The following is a 23,628-nucleotide window of genomic DNA, read 5'->3' on the forward strand; positions in this document are numbered from 1 at the left end:
AATTACCTACATCACTAGGTCAAGTCCAATAACTCTGACATGTATTTTGGCCAAATTATGCCCCCTTTTGGACTTAGAAAATTCTGGTTAAAGTTTTGCATGCAAGTACATACAGCTATTACTAAAAGGCATATGGATTTAAAACTTATTTTTTCTTTTTCTAGATCAATTACCTACCTCACTGGGTCAAGTCCCATAACTCTGACATGTATTTTGGGCAAATTATGCCCCCTTTTGGACTTAGAAAATTCTGGTTAAAGTTTTACATGCAAGTTACTATCTCCAAAACTAATGTAGATATTGAATTGAAACTTCACATGTGTCTTCGGGGTTATAAAACTAGTTCATAGCAGCAAGTCCCATAACTCTGACCTTCATTTTGGCCAAATTATGCCCCCTTTTGGACTTAGAAAATTTTGGTTAAAGTTTTGCGTGCAAGTACATACAGCTATTACCAAAAGGCATATAGATTTGAAACTTTATTTTTTCTTTTTCTAGATCAATTACCTACATCACTAGGTCAAGTCCAATAACTCTGACATGTATTTTGGCCAAATTATGCCCCCTTTTGGACTTAGAAAATTCTGGTTAAAGTTTTGCATGCAAGTACATACAGCTATTACTAAAAGGCATATGGATTTAAAACTTATTTTTTCTTTTTCTAGATCAATTACCTACCTCACTGGGTCAAGTCCCATAACTCTGACATGTATTTTGGGCAAATTATGCCCCTTTTGGACTTAGAAAATTCTGGTTAAAGTTTTACATGCAAGTTACTGTCTCCAAAACTAATGCAGATATTAAATTGAAATTTCACATGTGTCTTCGGGGTTATAAAACTAGTTGACAGAATCAGGTCCCATAACTCTGACATGTATTTTGGGCAAATTATGCCCCCTTTTGGACTTAGAAAATTCTGGTTAAAGTTTTACATTCAAGTTACTATCTCCAAAACTAATGCAGATATGGAATTGAAACTTAACATGTTTCTTCGGGGTTATAAAACTAGTTGATAGCATCAAGTCCCATAACTCTGATATGCATTTTGGTCAAATTATGTCCCCTTTCAAACTTAAAACTCTTTTGATATTTAACATTTTGGGTAATAATTTCCTGCTTCTGTGACAATATTTCGAATAGTCGAGCTTGGCTGTCTTACGGACAGCTCTTGTTACTACTTCAAATGATCTTACATAAAGTTCTGTACACATGTAAAAAGTTAATAAAATTGATGCTTTTAGATTTTAAGGTTAAGATAAAAACATGCAATAAAAACATTTTTAACCCTCCTAAAATTTTTTATAAGATTTGTATATACATGATATATTATGGGGTTGACTGAGTCTGAACTTGGATTATGTGAACATTTTTGCTTTGTAGACTACAGTCTACTCGTGTATTCTGAATCAGTCTTAAATGTGTATTCTGAATCAGTCTTAAATGGGTATTCTGAATCAGTCTTAAACGCGGGCCACTCTAAACGTTTTACAGCTGATGACATAAAATACTCTAACAAAAATTAGAAAAAGTTTATATTTGTAAACTTTAAGCATAGATCTGTGCATATTAAACAACCATAGATTATAACATTGAACTATTTTTATGCCCCCGAAGGGAGGCATATAGTTTTTGAACCGTCTGTCGGTCCGTCAGTCTGTCAGTCTGTCCGCAATTTTCGTGTCCGGTCCATATCTTTGTCATCGATGGATGCATTTTCAAATAACTTGGCATGAATGTGTACCACAGTAAGACGACGTGTCGCGCGCAAGACCCAGGTCCGTAGCTCAAAGGTCAAGGTCACATTTAGACATTAAAGGATAGTGCATTGATGGGCGTGTCCGGTCCATATCTTTGTCATCGATGGATAGATTTTTAAATAACTTGGCATGAATGTGTACCACAGTAAGACGACGTGTCGCACGCAAGACCCAGGTCCGTAGCTCAAAGGTCAAGGTCACACTTAGACATTAAAGGATAGTGCATTGATGGGCGTGTCCGGTCCATATCTTTGTCATCGATGGATGGATTTTCAAATAACTTGGCATGAATGTGTACCACAGTAAGACGACGTGTCGCGCGCAAGACCCAGGTCCGTAGCTCAAAGGTCAAGGTCACATTTAGACATTAAAGGATAGTGCATTGATGGGCGTGTCCGGTCCATATCTTTGTCATCGATGGATGGATTTTTAAATAACTTGGCATGAATGTGTACCACAGTAAGACGACATGTCATGCGCAAGACCCAGGTCCGTAGCTCAAGTTTGATTTATTTGTCATGCTTAAATCCAGAAAATGAGTCCCCCGCCACAAACCAAATATAATTGATTTTACAGTATCCAAAAATTTTGTTAATGTTTTAAAAGTTTTTTAAAGTTTATAGCATAAGTAAGATCCACCCCCTCAAAATCATAAAAGGGGAACTGCAATTTCATATTGGTTAATTTACCTGAACCTGTGTTTGTATCATGTTGATCTGGTAAAAAAAATCTCAAAATGCCTGTCTACTATATAACGAAATTTAAGCCTTTTTAAAAAGCTTTTCAAAAGTCATAAAATAAAATAAAACACGCTGTTTTGGATAAATGACCTTATATAAATTTTGAAATAAAAAGTTAGAAATTAAAGAGCTAAATGTTTATTAGCTTAAGATCTTCAGCGCTCTCGGTTTATTTACTGGATTTGGATGGGAGCGCTGAAGTGTACTCCGTAGGGAAATCATACCAATAATCATGCCAGAAACCTGACACACTCGCGTTTGTACATTTTAAAAAAAAATTTGCAGCAGCCATTGTGCCAAATTTTACACATTAAAACCCATAATTGATGGCAGAACTACCTGACAATTTCGAACTGGTCTGAAAAGTTTACTCTAAGCCGCCATCTTGCTCCTTTGAAATATGAGACTGACCTTTCACCCACGCGAACCGCTAAGAGAGCACTTACATGTGCCGCTTCGCGTTTGAACTTGCATTAGCATCCTGGTGGCAAAAAAACTTGGGAAAATGGTTATTTTTTATTGAAATTGATTTGAATTATTACTTTCATAGACAAATCCTTAAGAAAACTTGTATGTATAAATCATTTCTTTTGTTTACAAGGTGCTCTACATGTATATTTTTAGCGGCTTGCGCCGTTACGCCATGCGAGAATCTCGTTGTAGCTATTCAACAATGGCCGCTGAAATGATGCTGATCTAACAGTGACTTATAAAAATCGGCGATTTTATTGTAAGATTTGCTTGCAGAATTTGATGAATGGTGTTAACTGATGTAGAAGTGATTACTTTATCAAGATACCCATACGTCTTCGTTCAAAATTTCAGTTGACTACGCTTGCGACGAAAAGTTGGACAACTTTTTATTTTGGTACGGTTTCTTAGTAGGCCTGGTCCAAAACTCTAAAGCAGTAACTATGAAAAAAACAAAATATAAAAAAGCGGCATTTAGAGTTTTGGAAGCCAGGACTAAATGTTTATGTTTTAGGAACATCTTAGTAGTGAAAAATGACCATTAAAGGGAGATAATTCAAAACTGGCAAACTATATATAGGGATTGTTTGAAAATGGTTGAGAAGATTAAAACCTATTTTTGATTCAATGTGATATTAGGATAGACTGGTTCAAGTTAAAGTATGAAATGAAAAAGAGATTGAAAAAAAATGGAATATAATTTTGAACTGACTACTTATCTTTACATGATAAATCAATGTTAATGTGTATGGATCTGCTTGTTGAGTTATTTGTGGAATGTAGAAAATAAATTTAAAAAACTGAACTAATTGAGTGATATTATATTCATTCTAATTTTTTCAACATTATTGATCATCTGCCGCGCGCAACTTTTTCTTTAAAAAATTTAAGTGGCGGAAAAAAATTGTGCCCAGTGGAAACCCTGCACATGATGCTAATTTTTGCCGAGAAAATACGGAGCTATTCTCTTCTAGAGATGCTTACTTTACAGTAGTGTCCGGTGATGTACACAGATACATAATACATGTACTTGATGTACATTATATACCTATCGCACTATAGATATATAAACTTTTGAACATATGTTGCAAAAAAGTTGTTTTTATTAAACATAAATCATTAAATATGGGGTATTCCGAATCACCACACTTTAATCTGATCTATTCTGTATCAAATATTTGTTTATTTCTAATAAATGTGCCTCTTTTCCCGTTCATAACGCTTAAATATTTACCAGTGTCACCCCATTCATTTGAATATGTCTTGAATTCATGTCAATAGTTAGTCTGGTACTATTTGGCCTTTTTTTTTTTTAAATTAGACTCCATTTTGTGTTATTTGAACGAATATAAAGTTTTCTTAACATTCTGAAGTTCATTTCACTAACCTAGTATCACTAGAGGCAGTCGTCTACAGGTATAAATCGAGTAATGGCAACACTGAATCGGAATACCCTGAAATGACTCAAAATAGCCGAGGTCATGGAAGTGGGGAAAATCTACACATTATGCAAAGTAAGCGATATTTCATGATTCAGATTATGTCTTTTTATTGGCAATTCGATGAATTATTCATGAATATATATAAACGACATTGTACGTGTTGAAGCATAATAGTCCAATTTTATTTTTTTTGTGAAAACTGATTCGGAATACCCGAGTAGACTGTACCAGTTGGAACCTTGCGCAAGCACTTCATGATGATTGACAGAAATAGCAGGGTTATGTCAAATAAGAAATATTCTTTAGGATTAATTAGTCCCCTACTGGGGAACTCCGTAGGGGACTATAGGAATACCCAACGTCCTTCTGTCCATCTGCAAATCTGGATCCTGCAATATGTTCAAGCTAGGTTCACAAAACTTGGTATGTGAATAGAGGGCAATATTTAGATTATGTATGTACATGACTTATGATTGTAGCTCAAAGGTCAAGGTCACTATTGAAGGCCAAGTAAAAATTGTTTCGACTAATAACTTTTATATGCATTGATGGATTATCTTAGTGCTACACAGAAATGTTCCCCATGATGAGATAATGTGTGAACATATGATCTATGCTTGTCGGCTAAAGGTCAATGTCACTGTTTAAGGTAAAGTAAAAATTTGTTTCTGCTCCATTTCTTTTAATTGCATTGAAGGATTTTTTAGTACTGCACAGAAATGTTCCCCATGCTATGTGTCACGCACATGACCCATGGTTGCTGGTCAGAGGTCACTATTGAAGGTCAAGTAAAATTGTTTTTTCTCCGGTAGGGGACTTTTGTATTGTCACTTGTGTCAATCTATGAAATTTATTCCTCACGAACAAATTTTCTATTTATATTAATTTGAAATGCACAAAGTCATGTCCCTACAAGGTCATAGTGATCCTGTTACTGAAATGCGACAAGCCATCATGGGGGGCATTCGTGTTTTACGAACAGCTCATGTTATTCAAAACATTTGACACAGACTTAAACTATTGTCTAATAGCTTCATTCACAGTTGAGTTATTAAACAGTCCAGTAACAGCTCCACCTTCCTCAGATGAGCAGGATGTAAATGAGATGTGAAACCAAAATTTGTAGTCCTGTGATTAAGTTATAAACTGAACCATCTAAAGAGGGGCCCTGAAATGACATGTTTTATAGACAGATCAGAATGGTTTTGCTCCACTATACTAGGTTTCTAGTCTGGTAGGTTTCTTGCAAGAGCTGTTTTTTTCCAACCTCTTGGGAACTGATAAGCATTTTTACAGAATCAGTAGTTACTGATGCTTGTTTATTTGATAACAGCCGTTGCACCAGACAATACTTTGAAAAAACATATTAACTTAATCTACATGTAGTTGTCTTTCATAGTAATTCTGTTGTTGATCATATTGGAGCAGTTCACATTGGGCGGAGCAGTTCACATTGGGCGGAGCAGTTCACCTTGGTCGTTTTTTTGCAGTTGTCCTGCTGATAATGATGATTCGTATCTCGCAAGTTACTCTTGCGATTTTTTATGCCCCCGAAGGGAGGCATATAGTTTTTGAACCGTCTGTCGGTCTGTCAGTCTGTCCGCAATTTTCGTGTCCGGTCCATATCTTTGTCATCGATGGATGGATTTTCAAATAACTTGGCATGAATGTGTACCACAGTAAGACGACGTGTCGCGCGCAAGACCCAGGTCTGTAGCTCAAAGGTCAAGGTCACACTTAGACATTAAAGGATAGTGCATTGATGGGCGTGTCCGGTCCATATCTTTGTCATCGATGGATGGATTTTCAAATAACTTGGCATGAATGTGTACCACAGTAAGACGACGTGTCGCGCGCAAGACCCAGGTCCGTAGCTCAAAGGTCAAGGTCACACTTAGACATTAAAGGATAGTGCATTGATGGGCGTGTCCGGTCCATATCTTTGTCAACCATGGATGGATTTTCAAATAACTTGGCATGAATGTGTACCACAGTAAGACGACGTGTCGCGCGCAAGACCAGGTAAGTAGCTCAAAGGTCAAGGTCACACTTAGACATTAAAGGATAGTGCATTGATGGGCGTGTCCGGTCCATATCTTTGTCAACCATGGATGGATTTTCAAATAACTTGGCATGAATGTGTACCACAGTAAGACGACGTGTCGCGCGCAAGACCCAGGTCCGTAGCTCAAAGGTCAAGGTCACACTTAGACGTTAAAGGTCATTTTTCATGATAGTGCATTGATGGGCGTGTCTGGTCCATATCTTTGTCATTCATACATGGATTTTAAAATAACTACGCATGAATGTGTGGCACAGTAAGACGACGTGTCGCGCGCAAGACCCAGCTCCGTAGGTCAAAGGTCCTAAACTCTAACATCGGCCATAACTACTCATTCAAAGTGCCATCGGGGGCATATGTCATCCTATGGAGACAGCTCTTGTTCAATTTGATCTACAGTACTGTAAACTTTGTAATTAATTATCTTTTGTTTCGGGGAATTAATATTAATAAATAATACACAAGTTCGTATAAACTCCAATTTCTATTTATATGTGATCTTTACTAAATGTTCATAAAGATATTTCAACAACAGCTCATTTATCAATTATCTAATTCTGTCATTTGACATTCATTAATTCTTACAGTATAATTCCTAAATAACTCTAACTTCTGTCATCAAAACTAACTTAAACTCTAAAACTACTTTCAACTTAAACTACTAAACTGACTTCATTCTAGGCTCCTATCAAATGCACTTTTACTGACATCAAATGTTATCCTCCATCATAATGGCCTATCGGTATTTCTAACATCATAGATTCGTCTTTTCTCTTTCCATTGGCAAACATTTTATACAACATATACTATCTTTTTATCTAATAAAACCCTTGCCCAGCTAGACTTAAATATTAAATTAACTAAGGTTGCTCAGTTTCTTTGTTGATCTATTAAAATCAATTGCGAGCATTCAATTCAATTCCTTATTGATTGACTAAATGACATTCGCATCTGAATTACTCTGCATTTTATGAAGCCATCATTATTATTGAACCAGTCATTGGTACTGTCAGCTTCCCAGATTTTCGTCCGGTCATATCATCGTGATGGATTCTTCAAATTCCATTGCAGGAAGCACTATAAAGATGTCCCGTCAAGACAGGTACTGAATGTAAAAGTGTCACAGGTCACACTGACCTTAAATAGTGCATATGGTGCTCATTTTGTTCTGGATGTTTCAATGCTGCATGAATTAGTTACCCAGAAGAACTGTCCGGAAGACCAGTCCTAGTCAAATAATAGGCACATTACATTAAGGATAGATTGATGCTTTCATATTGTCAACCATGATGGATTTAAATAATTGAGCATGATTGTGTCCACAGTAAGAGACGTTGTCGGAAGACAGGTAAGTAGCTCAAGGTGGTCATCATTGACATTAAGAAGGTTGAATTCCAGTCCTATTTGAACATATTTCAATAAGTTTGAGCAGCTTGGTAAGTAGCGTTCGCTGCGCTAGACCAGTTAGTAGTCAGTACTTAGCTTATTATGATAGCATTGAGGAACTTGTTCGATATAAACACTTAAGTTGCACAGTACACTCCAAGACCCACCCGAGTCAAAGCAAGACAAGCCATAACTCATCTTAAAGTGCCACGGGATTTTGAGAAGTTTTTGCAATTTGATCTAGACTGTAATCACATTTTTATTAATTTTTTGTTTCGGATAATTTATAAATATACCAATCTATAAGACATCCATTTTAAATTATGGGAATTACTTTGTTCAATCAAATAATTGATGCCTATAATCAATCATATACTATTTCTTGTTTTTGCACATGAATTTTCTTTTTTCTCAATTGTCTTTCACCTATTTAATGACTAAATAATTTCAATTTTCTTGTAACTTCTATTCTATTTAGGCCTTTTAATCCAAACTATCCAACTTGCTTTACTCTCATAACCTTTTCACTCACATCATAAGCTACGTCCTTACACAAGCACTCACTCAGATTCACCTCCTTTTCCGTCTTTCTTTGCAACAACTTACTAACAGGCTCATTTGATTCTTGTCATCTAAAAATCTTGTCATTAGAGCCCTTATCAATTAGTGCTTTTTGATTATAAGTTGTCAGCTTCTTGTACCTCTTTACCAAGACTTATTCAAATTCTATTCCTTTGAAATATTCAACAACTGTCACATTGTTGTACATGTGAATATTAAGAAGGAACACACTTTGAACATCATTGCAATATACAGAAACCCCAAGGCTTTGAATAATGGTATGTAGCTTCCTATTGGGTCACTTAGAGAAGTGCAGCTGTCGTCCGGTGTCAGTATAAGTGACTGGAGGGGTATATGCATTCACGGTGATATTCCAGTGAGGCAGCACTATATTGGCATTGTGCTCACTGCTACAAGTAGACACTGTCGTTTTTACTGAAAATTGTTGAAAAGATCTTAAACCCAAAACACAGACCACACATATGCAGAAACATCTACACTGTATCCTGTTAAATAGTCTCACCATGGATTTGATCTTTGTTCTGGATTGTTCATGGCGCACTTCGCATTTCATTAGTAAATTTTCAGTGAAAACCTCTGTAATAATTACTGGCCAAATGATGATACTCCATTTTAGACAATTTACAAGGAAAGTTAGTTTATCGAATGAGGTGTCAGTCCCATTTATATTCATTCTATGCTTTCTTGTTTTTGCCATTGATTTCATTCTTCTTTTTTCTCCAGTTCAGTTTTTACCTCATCTGATTTTTTGAAAAAAAATGATGAGTTATTGTCATCATTTGATCGGTGTCGGTGTTGGCGTTGCCTGGTTAAGTTTTATGTTTAGGTCACCTTTTTAGCTCACCTGAGCACTTTGTGCTCTGGGTGAGCTTTTGTGATCACTCACCGTCTGGCGTCTGTCCGTCCACACTTCCCTTTTAAACAACATGTCCTCCTAAACCACCAGGCCAATTTTGATGAAACTTCACAGGGATGTTCCTTGGATGGTCTTCTTTAAAAATCTTGTCCAAAACCACAGGGCCTAGTGCTTTGATATTAAGTATGTAGCATCATCTAGTGGTCCTCTACCAAGATTATTCAAATTATCCCCCTGGGGTCAAATATTGTCCCGCCCTGGGGGTCACATTGTTTACATAGTATTATATGGGGAAAACTTTGAAAGTTCTTGTCTAAAACCACAGGGCCTAGGGCTTTGATATTTGGTATGTAGCATCGTCTAGTTTTCTTCTAACAAGATTGCTCATATTATCCCCCTAGGGTCAAATATGACCCTGCCCTAGGGGTCACATAGTTTCTATGGGCTTATATAGGGAAAATCTTCTTGTCCAAAACCACAGGGCCTAGGGCTTTGATATTTAGTATGTAGCATCATCAAATGATCCTCTACCAAGATTATTCAAATTATCCCCCTAGGGTCAAATATTGTCCCGCCCTTGGGGTCACATGGTTTCTATAGACTTGTATAGGGAAAAAGTTTGAAAATTTTCTTTTCCAAAACCACTGGGCATAGGGCTTTGATATTTGGTATGTAGCATCATCTAGTGGTCCTCTACCAAGATTGTTCAAATTATCCCCCTAAGGTCAAATATGGCCCTGCTCTGGGTGTCACAAAACCACGTGGCCTAGAGCTTTGATGTTTGGAATGTAGTATTGTGTTGTAGTCTTTTACCAAGATTGCTCAAACTATCCCCTGGGGTTAAAACTGGCCCCACCTGTGGGGTGAGGGGGGCACATGGTTTAAATAGACTTGTATAGGGAAAAACCTGTTTAATCGCCCGCCACGAGTGACAATGTGCAAAATTCAAAATTCACCCCTGCCAGCTTAAGGTCAAGGTCACAACTTGATTGTTTAATGGTTCCACCCAATACCATAAACCCTTTCACTATCCATAACAATGGCGGGGTATATAGCTGTCTTTCAGACTGCCTTGTAAAAAATTCTTGTTGAAGTTACATGATAGAAATTTGGACCAACTGTGTAATTTTTGATACAGATTTCAATACTCATCTTGAATATTAATCGTGACCTACTGACCTACTTTCTTGTTTTTGAAGGTACAGTGTAGAAATTTGGACCACATGTATAACTTTTGATACAGTCTCTAATATTGTTAACCCTGACCTACTGACCTACTTTCTTGTTTTTAAAGCTACAGCAAAGTGATTTGGACCACCTGTATAGTTTGTAACAGATTTCAGTTGTTATTTTGAATAATCTGTACCATGACCTACTCTCCAAGTTTTTTGTTTCTGAAGCTTTAGCAAAGAAATTTGTTCAAGCAAGCAACTAAACTCTGCAGAGCAATATAGGGCCATCATGGCCCTCTTGTCTCCTAAACTTTCAAAGCTATTACTTAAAAACTTGCAACACTTGTTTACCATCAATAGCTGACTCTGAACAGCAAGAAATGTAACTCCATCCTGCTTTTTGCAAGAATTATGGCTCCTTTTGGACTTAGAAAAAATCATAAGAACACACGGGTAGGACAATATTTCTATTGTACAGAGACAAAAAAAATCAGATGAGCGTCTGCACCTGCAAGGCGGTGCTCTTGTTCAGTATTGGTAATAACCAGAAACATAGAATTTAAATTTTGTTCGATCATGTGAAAAATATAAATCTATCTTCAAAAAAATTAAGAGCTTTGATAAATTTTGAATTTGTATCCAGATGATTAATTGTTGTCATATTTTGACCGATTACAATATGTACTTTCACTGGTTAGCTTTATAGGAGAGATCGCCATTACGTCACGCATAAATACCTGTTTATCTGGTGGTGGGTAAAACAAATGTTTTTACACCGTTTGTGTATGGGATCTGAATTTTTAATTTTTAAAAACTTTTTTGCTCATTTATGGATTTTAAAAATTAAAAAAGTTTTGGAATGCTTAGGATTTTTATATTTTCCCATTTAAATATCTTTTTAAAATGAATATCCATTTTAAATGACATAAGATTTTAATAGCGGCGTAGCGATCCTCCAAACATTTTGAAAAAACACTGTAAGTTAAGCGTTCATAATTAATCCATTTAATTTCGAATTTATAATCAAAAGTAATCAATAAATTGCTTGTTTTATACACTTTCCATTGATCAAAAAATTATTGATATTATTTGTGTTTTAAGAAAGTTTAAGCCGTTAGAAAAACATCACTGTGTACAAAAAACATGGACGCTCGGCGTCGGCCCACCCGGTCTTTGTCTTATCAGTTCTAAAAATAGAAAATACAATGGATTTGTTTACAAACACGATCACTCCTATTGCACTTAAGTTTTAAATTAAATTTATGCTAATTATAAGTGCACTGTTATGTATTGTATCACACAATGAAAATCAGAGGTGACAACATATTTTATCTCACATGTAAATGTATGTTACAGATAAAGACGTTTAAATAAAAGATTGTAATTATTCAAAGTAATACATACTAGGAAATTCCATGGATATTCCCCAAAAGATAAGAAAAATGCTATTTATATAATTGTATATCTGACTGAACCTGAAAATACGATATCAGATACTGAAAAAAAAAAAACCGCTAGTGACTGTAGTAGGAATTAAGTGGATTTTGTTATGGTAGATGCTTAAATTCTTCACAGCATCAAACCTCTTATTAATCCTTAGCCTGCTAAATTTCTATAATGAACTTATCCATCTTTCAATTTGGACAGTACCATTAACTGTTAAAAGGGGTACTTACCAAAAACATACTGACTGAACAACAAACAGTGCAGATGTTGATCAAACTGCATGGATGTGCAGGCTGATCATGATCTACACTGGTCGCAAATGCATATCAATCGTGTCAAGCATGCTAAGGGTTAATCCTTAGCCTACTGGTGGCAAGTGATTCTGCCTTTGCGACCAGTGCAGACCAAGATCAGCCTGCACAATTCCGTGCATGCTGATCATGGTTGGCACTGTTCGCCAATCAGTCAGTATCTTTTTTGTTAGCTTCCCTTTTAACAGTTAATGGTACTGTCCAAATTGAAAGATGGACAAATTCATTATAGAAACATAGCAGGGTAAGGGTTAAAAACATGTGCAGCAATTGATTTTAGAAATTGGAATTATTCAAGTAGATATTTAGTGTGTAATTGATACAAAGTACTGTTTTATGTCAAATTTCAATATATAAAATATTAACTAAAAGTGTTTTAATAGATAAAAACTTACTAAAAATACAGAATCCTTAACCCTTAGCCTGTTAAATTTCTAAAATGGAATGGTCCATCATTCAATTTGGGCAGTACCATTTATTATTTGAAGGAGTGTTCAATGAAAATTTATGGACTGAATAGCGACCAGTGCAGACCATGATCAGCCTGCACATCTGTGCAGGCTGACCATGGTCTGCACTGGTCGCAAAGGCAGAATCACTTGCCACTAGCAGGCTAACGGTTAAGAGAAGCTAATTAGAAGGAACAACCAACTGTGGATGGCTTTCGTTTATTGGTCTACAATTCCGTCAGTTCTACACCTTCTTCTGGAGAATCCTTCAAGATTTAGCCTGCTAAATTTTTTAAATGGACTGATCCATCATTTAGTTTGGGTAATACCATTTATTATTTAAAGGGGTGTTCACTGAAAATTTAATGACTGAATAGCAAACAGTGCAGACAGTGATCATCCTGCATCTTGGTCTGCTATGGTCGCAAAGGCAGAATCACTTGCCACCAGCAAGCTAAAAGTTAAGATTACCTATAATTGTAACTTAGATACTAATAAAAACCTTAAAAAAAACAACAATTGATGCAAATCTTTAATCAACTTGGACTTTCCATAATTATGTTAATAAGTTTCTTTTTTACAAAAGTGAGATTTAAGTAGAAATATTTGAACGGATTTTAATTTTATATATATATGACAAGTTTTGTTGTCAGCTCTGGTTAACCAATTTGAAATAAGTGAGTAAGCTTAAGAGACCATTAGAAAGCTTTCCCAGACGGTATAGACCTAAAAAATAGGTGAATCATCGAAATTTATTGATGTAATTTTAGATGATTCATATTGATTTTGTTTGCAAAAGGTGGCTTTAACTACGCCTCCTTTGTCTTGGCAAACTAACTTGCATATAAATTCTTCTCATAGGGTGCAAAAATTTGATTATTTCTTATGTTAGTGTAGAGCCAGTAGGACTGGGTTCAGTGGTATTAAACCTGAGTTTTGATACCAGTCTAAGAATGCAACCATGCCATTGGTCAGTTTCAAATTTGTGCTGAGAGATGACCAATCAGACACTATAAAAGTTTAGACTGGGCTCCAAATTCAATTGTAACATCTAGTGAGACATCATAATCATAACTGCAGTCTGGTTTTAGACTGTGACCTGTTTGAAGCTTCGATTCTAAGTTGCAACACAAGTTTACTGGTGAAAGAAAAAGTACCAGTAAAGACTTCTTAAAGTGCAAAGGAGTCTGAAGACTGTTAAATCAATGTTTGTCTGCTAAATGTGAAAATCCAATATGTGACCTACTTCTGCAGTTATTTAAGACGTGTTGTTGTTATGTAACTCCAGACTTTGGAGACAAAGTGGAGTCCCATTCCATTGTAAATTTGAGAGAGAGCACTTCCAGTATTCATTTGGTGATTTTGTTTTAATTGCCACCAAAAATGGGCATTAGTGAGTTTTACCTATGCATCCGGTTTGCAAATTAAAAGGTCGATATTATACATTGTTTTAAACTTGTAAAAACGAACGTGTATCCGTTAGTGAATCATTTAGTGAAGAAAAATTAAATATTGGCTGTGGTTTGTGGTATATTGGTAAATGCTTCCCTGGAAATAGACTGAAACTGCCATAGTCAGTAGGGATTTGTTGCAGACAAGCAAATATGGAAGAAATTACTTTTTATGGCTCTACTACTTGGCATATTTCCTCGAAATTCAGTTCCATTGAGCGAACACACTACATGGTTGGAGTAATGATTTTTGGTCTGCAGATATTATGTAATAAGTAAGGTTGTAGTTTTACATTGTTATATGTAGAAATGTCCCCCATCACTCTGAGTCTGATGATCTTTAGCTCGACTATAAGAAGTATATGGAGAGCTATTCTACTAGTCCCGCGCGGCGTTGCAGTCGGGGTCCTTCCGCGTCCACACCTTATTTAATTAGACTGATGTAGAAATAAGATTCTCCGAAAACCCAATAAATTAACATTCAGCCAGGTTAGAAATGATAACTGCAAGCCAGTGTTAATTTGGTAAAGGTAAAAAAGAATCCTTTAACCTGTAGACTTGAAATTAAGAAAAAAATCATTCTATTTGCTATTGAGCCTAGGGCTGAACTTGACGGCCTCATAGTAGGCCTGAAAAACACAATGTATAAAGAATTTTCATGAACAAATCATTTCTTGTTGTTCTGAGGCATAGGAGTGGTTTGTTTAGGGAGGGGGCATGGTTGAATTAATGATTTTTTGTGGGTGGGGGAAGGAAGGAATTGATTTCTGGAAAGGGGTTGCAAATAGATTAAACAGCTCAGTAATGATGTGTTCTAGAAGCAATATAATTTGACTCCTGGATTAGGTCGTCAATTCGTAAAGCACAGTGAAAATATTTGTGCAGGGATTAATGAACTCTACTCAGTCTTTGGTAAAAACTTTAACTAGCTTATTCATAATTATATTTGTATGAAAACTTGGACCTATACTGAAATACCAGAATTTGGGTTGTTTTTTTTTGCATTGTACGTTTCAGATGGTTATCAACACAATCATACTTATATAACTGATTAATTTTTGATTTTTTATATTTGATTCCAAAGTGCGCAAATCTTTTTATGATACAAATTTGCTATAGAGTAATAGCCCTTTAATGCATTTCAGGTATGTAGAAGAACATGTACAAAGGACTGGGGTTGCTATAGAAACTCAGGGATTCACATTTGTCACAAGTGGTCGGAAAAGAGAATCTCTTACTGTAAGTTTATATGGTACTGATTTAATTCCTGTATAAAGATACCTTATCAAATAAGCATACATGTTCTTTAGTAAATTATTATGTCTCCCACCACACAGTGTGTCCGTCTGCCACAAATCTTGTCCGTGCTCTTAAGTTGAACAGTTCTCATCTGATCTTCACCAAACTTGAAGAAAATGTGTTTGACAAGTCCTCTGCAAAGTTCAATAACTAAAAGGCCCAGGCACTTTGGAATTATGGCCCTTGAATTACCAGAAATACTGATGCCAGCGATAAGGTCTTGGTGCATGGTTGACTCAGATACATAATGGAGAAGAAATGGCAATTTAGATGATTAGGCAGTTGTGGGAGACATGCGCTTTTCTTAAAAGCAGCTCTAGTTTTTATCTTCTTATGCCCCCGAAGGGAGGCATATAGTTTTTGAACCGTCTGTCAGTCTGTCCGCAATTGTCCGGTCCATATCTTTGTCATCGATGGATGGATTTTCAAATAACTTGGCATGAATATGTACCACAGTAAGACGACGTGTTGCGCGCAAGACCCAGGTCCGTAGCTCAAAGGTCAAGGTCACACTTTGACATTAAAGGATAGTGCATTGATGGGCGTGTCCGGTCCATATCTTTGTCATCGATGGATGGATTTTCAAATAACTTGGCATGAATGTGTACCACAGTAAGACGACATGTCGCGCGCAAGACCCAGGTCCGTAGCTCAAAGGTCAAGGTCACACTTAGACATTAAAGGATAGTGCATTGATGGGCGTGTCCGGTCTATATCTTTGTCATCGATGGATGGATTTTCAAATAACTTGGCATGAATGTGTACCACAGTAAGACGACGTGTCGCGCGCAAGACCCAGGTCCGTAGCTCAAAGGTCAAGGTCACACTTAGACTTTAAAGGATAGTGCATTGATGGGCGTGTCCGGTCCATATCTTTGTCAACCATGGATGGATTTTCAAATAACTTGGCATGAATGTGTACCACAGTAAGACGACGTGTCGCGCGCAAGACCCAGGACCGTAGCTCAAAGGTCAAGGTCACACTTAGACGTTAAAGGTCATTTTTCATGATAGTGCATTGATGGGCGTGTCTGGTCCATATATTTGTCATTCATGCATGGATTTTGAAATAACTATGCATGAATGTGTGACACAGTAAGACGACGTGTCACGCGCAAGACCCAGCTCCGTAGGTCAAAGGTCCTAAACTCTAACATCGGCCATAACTATTCATTCAAAGTGCCATCAGGGGCATATGTCATCCTATGGAGACAGCTCTTGTTTACTTTTAAACTTTCTGTACAAGGGAAGTGATGTTGAAGTAGGTAAAAATCTTGGCCCATAACAGCTTCCTTAAGTGGCAAGTAGATATCTTCCTTATAATCTAGATAGTTACTGTTGTATTGTACTTTCCCGTGGTTAATCAGATTTTACTCCATTTGTTTATTTTAATAACTTTACACTCAGTTGTTAATATTTTGAGCAGAGAATGTTTTAAAACTTTATTTTCCTGTCCAGAATGCCCAGCCAAGATAGAAATATTTTAGCCTAGGTATGAATGTATTTAACATACTTTGTCTAAGGAATGATATAAATATAAGAACCGTCAAAGATTTTGACTACTATATGAAATAAGCCGCGAATACTGAAATAAATACTGCAACTCTTACCCTGCTAAGTTTCTAAAATCTTTCAATTTAGACATTACCATTTATAGTTCATAGGTGTATTCACTGAAGATTGACTGCCTGAACAGCGAACAGTGCAGATTATGATCAGACTGCATGGATGTGCATGCTGATGTTGATTTGCACTGGTCGCAATATGCAGATACAATTGCTGCAAGTATGCTAATAGTTAAACAAAAATAAGCTCTTTGGAAATTTTAAACTTGCCTCTTGGTTCAGGTTGTTATAATATCCAAATGTCTATCATAAGCAAAATGTATAAGACTTGATTATGTTGATATCAAAAGTATTACTGGGTAGTCTAGTTTTGTAAATACTTCAATATTAAAGGGGAGTATTTTTAGCCCAATAGGGAGAGTGCCGATCTACAGATCGCAGAGTCGTGAGTTCGATCCTCGGGTGGGCCGTATGTTCTCCATGACGATTTGATAAAAGACATTGTGTCTGAAATCATTCGTCCTCCACCTCTGATTCATTTCGGGAAGTTTTGTACTGGTACAGAATCCAAGAACAAAGGAGAGTATTTACAAAAGTTCGTAAGATTATTAGTAAAACATGCATTTCAAATCTATGTTATGGATGTTGTATCTGCAACCGACTATATGAAACTGAAAAATTTCATAAAATGATGCTTGATTTATGTCGAATTGAAAGAAATTCTAAATATGTTACTTGGTGTGATAGTTACAAATGAAATAAAACAAAAAATCTGATTTAAACTGAAGTATAAAAAAGCATTCAGTTATAATCAAATTTGTGTAACCAATAGATAAGTAAAAATGTGAACACTCAGCTGAGCTTTCATTGTAAGTCGAGTTTACATTTAACATGTACTGGATGGAGTCTGATTGGGGAAGACTAAGTCTTTCAGACTGACTTTCATGAGGATTTGATGTTGAAAAAGAAGATAACTTTGAATAAATGCCCATACATTTTGATTGAAATAGATTATAGTCTTTACTACAAAAGGAATAGTCTCTACTACAAAAGGAATAAAGGAATGATCCTGTCATCATCAACTTTGATTTGAATAATTAAGTTCACATTTTGGCGTGAGACATGAAACCTTCTCAAATGCTCTTGTTTATCAGTAAACGGCATTATTGGGGTAATTGCTTTAATTTAGTATTGCAAAGATTCATTTAAAATGTCATTATTAGAAATCAGGCAGTAGGAAAATAATTGTTGGATTCTTATCTCTGTCCTAGTCATAGACCCTACCAACCCCTCCCACTACTCCAGCATTTTACTTGTAGAAAATGAATGTATTCTAGGTTATACAAAATTTTATATCCGGATACTGTTACACTTTTATAAAACCACACAGTTCTGCAAAGACATCAGTTTTTTTTGTCAGGAAGCCATTTCGTTTGCAAGGCAGGTGGCACTATCCACTATTTGTTCCATAGATTAGGATGTAAAGTAACTGGATGTTGGTATGTTCAAGTTGGAAGATCGACTGCAACCATTATCAATTCTGCTGTCATAGCACTGCAGCAGGAAAGAGAATATGTTTCACAAATTTGATTTTACTGTGACAATAAAATGAATATATAAAGTACATATGTCGGCAATTTAAAGGCACAACACCATACACTAATATTGCTGATAGAGCATTTTGTATCTAGTTTTGTCAAGTTTTAAGAAAGATTTGAAATCAGGTTTCACTTATTTCAAAATAAAAGGTAATCCTATGAGAATCTAAGTTTATTTTCTCTGGCCAAATTCAACAGGAAGAGGAATTCAGTTGCACTTTTTTTTTATCTTTCTTTAATTAAATGTAAAATAGAAAGAATTTGAACCTGTATCTGGGGACATGCCTCATTTAAAGCTTTAGAAAAAAATCTGTTTAAAATGATGTTTTTATAGCCAAAAAATTAAAACTTGGGATAAAAATTTTAACAAACACTGTATAAATTGTTAAATGCTTGATGCAAAATGCCTTATATGAATGTGGACACTTTTTTTAACCCTTAGCCTGCTAAATTTCTAAAATGGACTGGTCCATCATTCAATTTGGGCAATACCATTTATTATTTGAAGGGGTGTTTGCTGCAAATTTACTGACTGAATAGCGAACAGTGCAGACCATGATCAGGCTGCACGGATGTGCAGGCTGATCTTGGTCTGCACTGGTCGCAAAGGCATAATCATCTGCCGCTAGCAGGCTAAGGGTTAAAAGAAGAAGACATCATCTGATTGTATCTAATTGCATTGCATGCAGGTTAAAGTTGCAGCCAATGGCATCATTGGGAGTAAGATGAAATTAGCTGAATCAGCATTTTTTTCTGTCTACATACTCTTGATGTATTAGTTATTTATGATCCCACATACCAAAGATAAACTATAAGCATGAATACACTGTTTGTTAGACAGTAAATGGACCATAGGTGTGTTATACAATTTCAGAAGGTCACACATTTTAAGGCTTAGTTTTCTTTCGCCCATTCTTTGTTTACATAATGAGAACAGTATAGGGATATTATACATATTTAATGTACATTTTATACCTCTATACTAAAATTTTTGAGGTGGGTTATTTCATGTTTTAAGATTTTTACTTTCTCATTTTGTCATTTGCAAATTACAAATACTTCCTTCAACAAATGTTTAGTTAAAATTGTTTCCTGAAGAATTTTCCTAGTTGTCAATTGATCTCAAAAGCAAGTTTCATTGATTACAAAATACATGATCAGTAGTTTTATTGTTTAATATTTTGGTATTTTAATAATTTAATGTTCAGTCTTGAATGTTTAAATACAAGTTGTAATTTTATATGGAAAGAAGTTACATACTACAAAGTATGGTATTTTTAGCTCCCCTGAGCACGAAGTGCTGAATTCGTGCTGAGGATAAGCTATTGGTACCAGTCTTGTCTGGCGTTGGTTGTCCCGTCAACATTTGCCTTGTGAACACTCTAGAGGCCAAAGTTGTGAAACTTGGTCAGAATGTTTGTCTTGATGGTCTCTAGGTCAGGTTCGAAACTGGGTCATGTGGGGTCAGAAACTAGGTCAGTATGCTAGATCAAAGGAAAAGCTTGTGAACACTCTAGAGGCCACAGTTGTGACTCAATCTTTTAGGTCAGAATGTTTGTCTTGATGATCTCTAGGTCGGGTTCGAATCTGGATCATGTGGGTTCAAAAACTAGGTCATCCGGTCAAATCAAAGGAAAAGCTTTTGAACACTCTTAGAGGCCACAGTTGTGACGCAGTCTTTATGAAACTTGGTCAGAAAGTTTGTCTTGATAATCCATAGCCATGGTCTGTACTGTTAGCTATTTAGTCAGTAGATTTTCAGTGAACATCCCTTTGAATAATAATTGGTACTACCCAAATTGAATGATGGATCAGTCAATTTCAAAAATTTAGCAGGGTGAAGGTTAATTGTGTGACTCTAAAATGAACAAAATAGATAAATAGATCCACCAGGTCTTGTGCCTGAAATAATTCCAGGTGCACTTAAGGTCTTCACCAACCATTACAGCTGGAAAGTTACAACAAAGCAAAATGGATTAACATATCTTACTGATTTTTAAAGAGTATCAAATTGTTAGAAGTAAAGCTATTTATTTGCTTATTTTCTGAAATATGGTTCTCTTGTTTTTCAGGGAAATGCCACTCTCCATTTATACCCACACTTTGAACCTCTACGACAGATTGAGGGTAAGCAATTTACTGAAATTTAAAGCATTCTGCTTGATATTATGGCTTATACTAAATAACACCAAAATGGGACCATTGAGAGACATTGAAATATCATGAACATTGTTGGTTGATTGGATTTGAATATGAATTCAAATGCAGTGTTCCTTGTTCAGTTTGCTTCAAAGCACTGTAAGCGGAAACATTTCAACATAAACAGCATAATATGGAAGGATAGAACGTCACTACAGAGAGTCAGCTCATCATCGGGTAGCCTTGGGTAAGATTACAAGCTGCCTGATGAAGAGCTGTCCTCTCTAAGTGAAAGTCAACTCACTTCAACAGGAATGTCAGCTGTACTTTACAAGAATATCAGCTGTACTTTACAGGAATGTCAACTGTTCAGTCTACAAAAAAGTTGACTGTTGTCAGGTATCTTCTTCACAGGAATGTCAGTTATACTCTTCACAGGTATGTCAGCTGTCTGCTTCGCAGGAATATCATGTGTCATCTTCACAGGAATGTCAGCTATCTGCTTCATAGGTATGTCAGCTGCCTTCTTCACAGGCATGTCAACCTTTTTTTGCAGGAATGTCAACTGTGTGCTTCACAGGAATTTCAACTGTCTTCTTCACAGGAATGTCAACTTTCTTCTTCACAGGAATGTCAGCTGTCTTCATCTTCTTCACTGGAATGTCAACTGTCATCTTCAAAGGAATATCAACTGTCATCTTCACAGGAATGTCAGATTTTCTCTGAACAGCAATGATGGCTGTTATGCCAAAGTGAACTTCAATTAAGCTCTCTACAGGAAAGTAAGCTGTCCAATTTAGGTGATGCTAATTAATCACTCGATGGAATGTCAGCTGTGCCAATGAGTAATTATACAATTCTAAAAATGTTGTTGCAGCAAGAGTGTAGCAGTATTGCAATAATGTGAAGATCAGATTACAGTGATGCCAGTCAACATGATGGCAATGTGAAGCATTGTTACAATGATGTCAGTCAAAATGATGGCAATGTGAAGCAGTGTTACAATGATGCCAGTCAAAATGATGGCAGTGTGAAGCAGTGTTACATTGATGCCAGTCAACATGATAGCAATGTGAAGCAGTGTTACAGTGATGCCAGTCAACATGATGGCAATGTGAAGCAGTGTTACAGTGATGCCAGTCAACATGATGGCAATGTGAAGCAGTGTTACAATGATGTCAGTCAACATGATGGCAGTGCAAAGCAGCTTTATGATGATGCTAGTCAACATGATGGCAGTATGAAACATTTTACAGTGATGATGCCAGTTAACATGATGGCAGTGTGAAGCAGTGTTACATTGGTGCCAGTCTTCGTAACTGCAGTGTTGAAGTAGTGTTATTTGCAGTTCTTCCTTTGTGCAGATGTCTCGTACTTTTGAGCTGAGAGCTGCCAAATGAAGGGCTGTGAACATCACTGCAAAACTACAATGTCTTTATTTCATTGGCAAAGAACGTATACGGTAAAGAGACGGAAAGTGGTTTTGAAGTTCTTCATATGTAATAGTGGCAAGTATATAGAAGAAATTGAAAATGGAAATTCTTAATCAAGACAAAGAAACCTTTCTTCAAGGTCAAGGTCATTTTTGTTTTTTCTTGTTTTCACAAAATTACAGAAGCTCATCAACAGGTATCAGATTAATAATACGTGTCATGAAGAGATAGAAGCTTGATATAGATCATTAAAAATTGTTGATAAATATTCTTTAAGATGAAACTTGATAATACATCATTAAAAAAATGTTGATATAAATATTCTTCAGAGTCATATTCATGGGGTCCCAATAAATGCCTACATTACACAAAGCCGTGCCCTATATATAAAAAAGATGTAACTTAGGGGAATTTAAAGCGGACATTAATGTGTATTTTGTTAATTCTGGAAAATGTTCAGATTACTCCCTACCACCCTCACTCTCCCATTTGAAAATATTCCTATGCCTAAGATATTATATTTTCTAAGATGTGAAAGTGCTTAAAGGCTGAACTCATAAAGTATGCTGCTTTTAAGCTTGGTAGCCAACAAGCGCCTATAAATTTCTAGTAATTATGTGAAAACTTCTACTTTATAAATCTGGGGATTCATTTAATTGAAGAACATATTTCTTAAAGTATCAGTAGCTGAGATATTTTAAAACATGTACACCGTCAACGAAGCTTGAAGATAATGGGCAGTTTTTGAAGTGAAGCAGAACTGATTGTAAGGGAGGTAAAGACTGGATAAATGTAATGCCTCTGTATTATATGAGCTGTGCCATGAGAAAACCAACATAGTGGGTTTGCGACCAGCATGGATCCAGACCAGCCTGCGCATCCGCGCAGTCTGATCAGGATCCATGCTGTTCGCTTTTAAAGCCTATTGGAATTGGAGAAACTGTTAGCGAACAGCATGGATCCTGACCAGACTGCGCGGATGTGCAGGCTGGTCTGGATCCATGCTGGTCGCAAACCCACTATGTTGGTTTTCTCATGGCACGGCTCATATGATATTATTCTTTTATTGCTGTTTATAAGTGTTGTTTAATGTTACTCTAGTTTTTTTATGTTGTGTAGATATACAGTGATACAGGTTGAGGAGTGATTGTAATATTGATGTGTCTCTTTTACATAAATGTGTGATAGCTGAAATTTCTGGTCCAAGTTTTTTTTGAAGTAATTGTAAAGGCCAGACTGTTAATTTAATATTTTAGATGTTAAACTTTGTATTTTCAGTATTGTTGAATAATAATGCATTGTGGGTATTTTTACAAGATTCTGATTAAGACAGGAAATCCTTATTTTCTTAATCTTGTTTGGAAAGCAGATGTAACTATTTTGACAACAATGTAGAATATTTTAAGAAATATGGCTTTAATCAAATGTTAATCAGTTTGGCTTCTGAACAATCTAAAGTATCTTAGCAC

At 36.0% G+C, this 23,628-nt stretch overlaps 1 protein-coding gene across 3 annotated transcripts in view; it reads left to right on the plus strand.

Moving 5' to 3' along the window:
* LOC123534782 (uncharacterized) overlaps positions 1 to 23,628 on the plus strand; it is a 79,349-nt gene that overhangs the window by 35,078 nt on the left and 20,643 nt on the right. For all 3 annotated transcript variants that reach the window (XM_053519163.1, XM_053519162.1, XM_045317205.2), the window contains exons 3-4: positions 15,271 to 15,364; positions 20,660 to 20,714. In XM_053519163.1, the coding sequence (XP_053375138.1) occupies positions 15,271 to 15,364; positions 20,660 to 20,714 (149 nt within the window). The remainder of the gene's footprint in view (positions 1 to 15,270; positions 15,365 to 20,659; positions 20,715 to 23,628) is intronic.

The sequence above is a fragment of the Mercenaria mercenaria genome, chromosome 12 (assembly GCF_021730395.1).
Source record: "Mercenaria mercenaria strain notata chromosome 12, MADL_Memer_1, whole genome shotgun sequence".
Classification (NCBI taxonomy): Eukaryota; Metazoa; Mollusca; class Bivalvia; order Venerida; family Veneridae; genus Mercenaria; species Mercenaria mercenaria.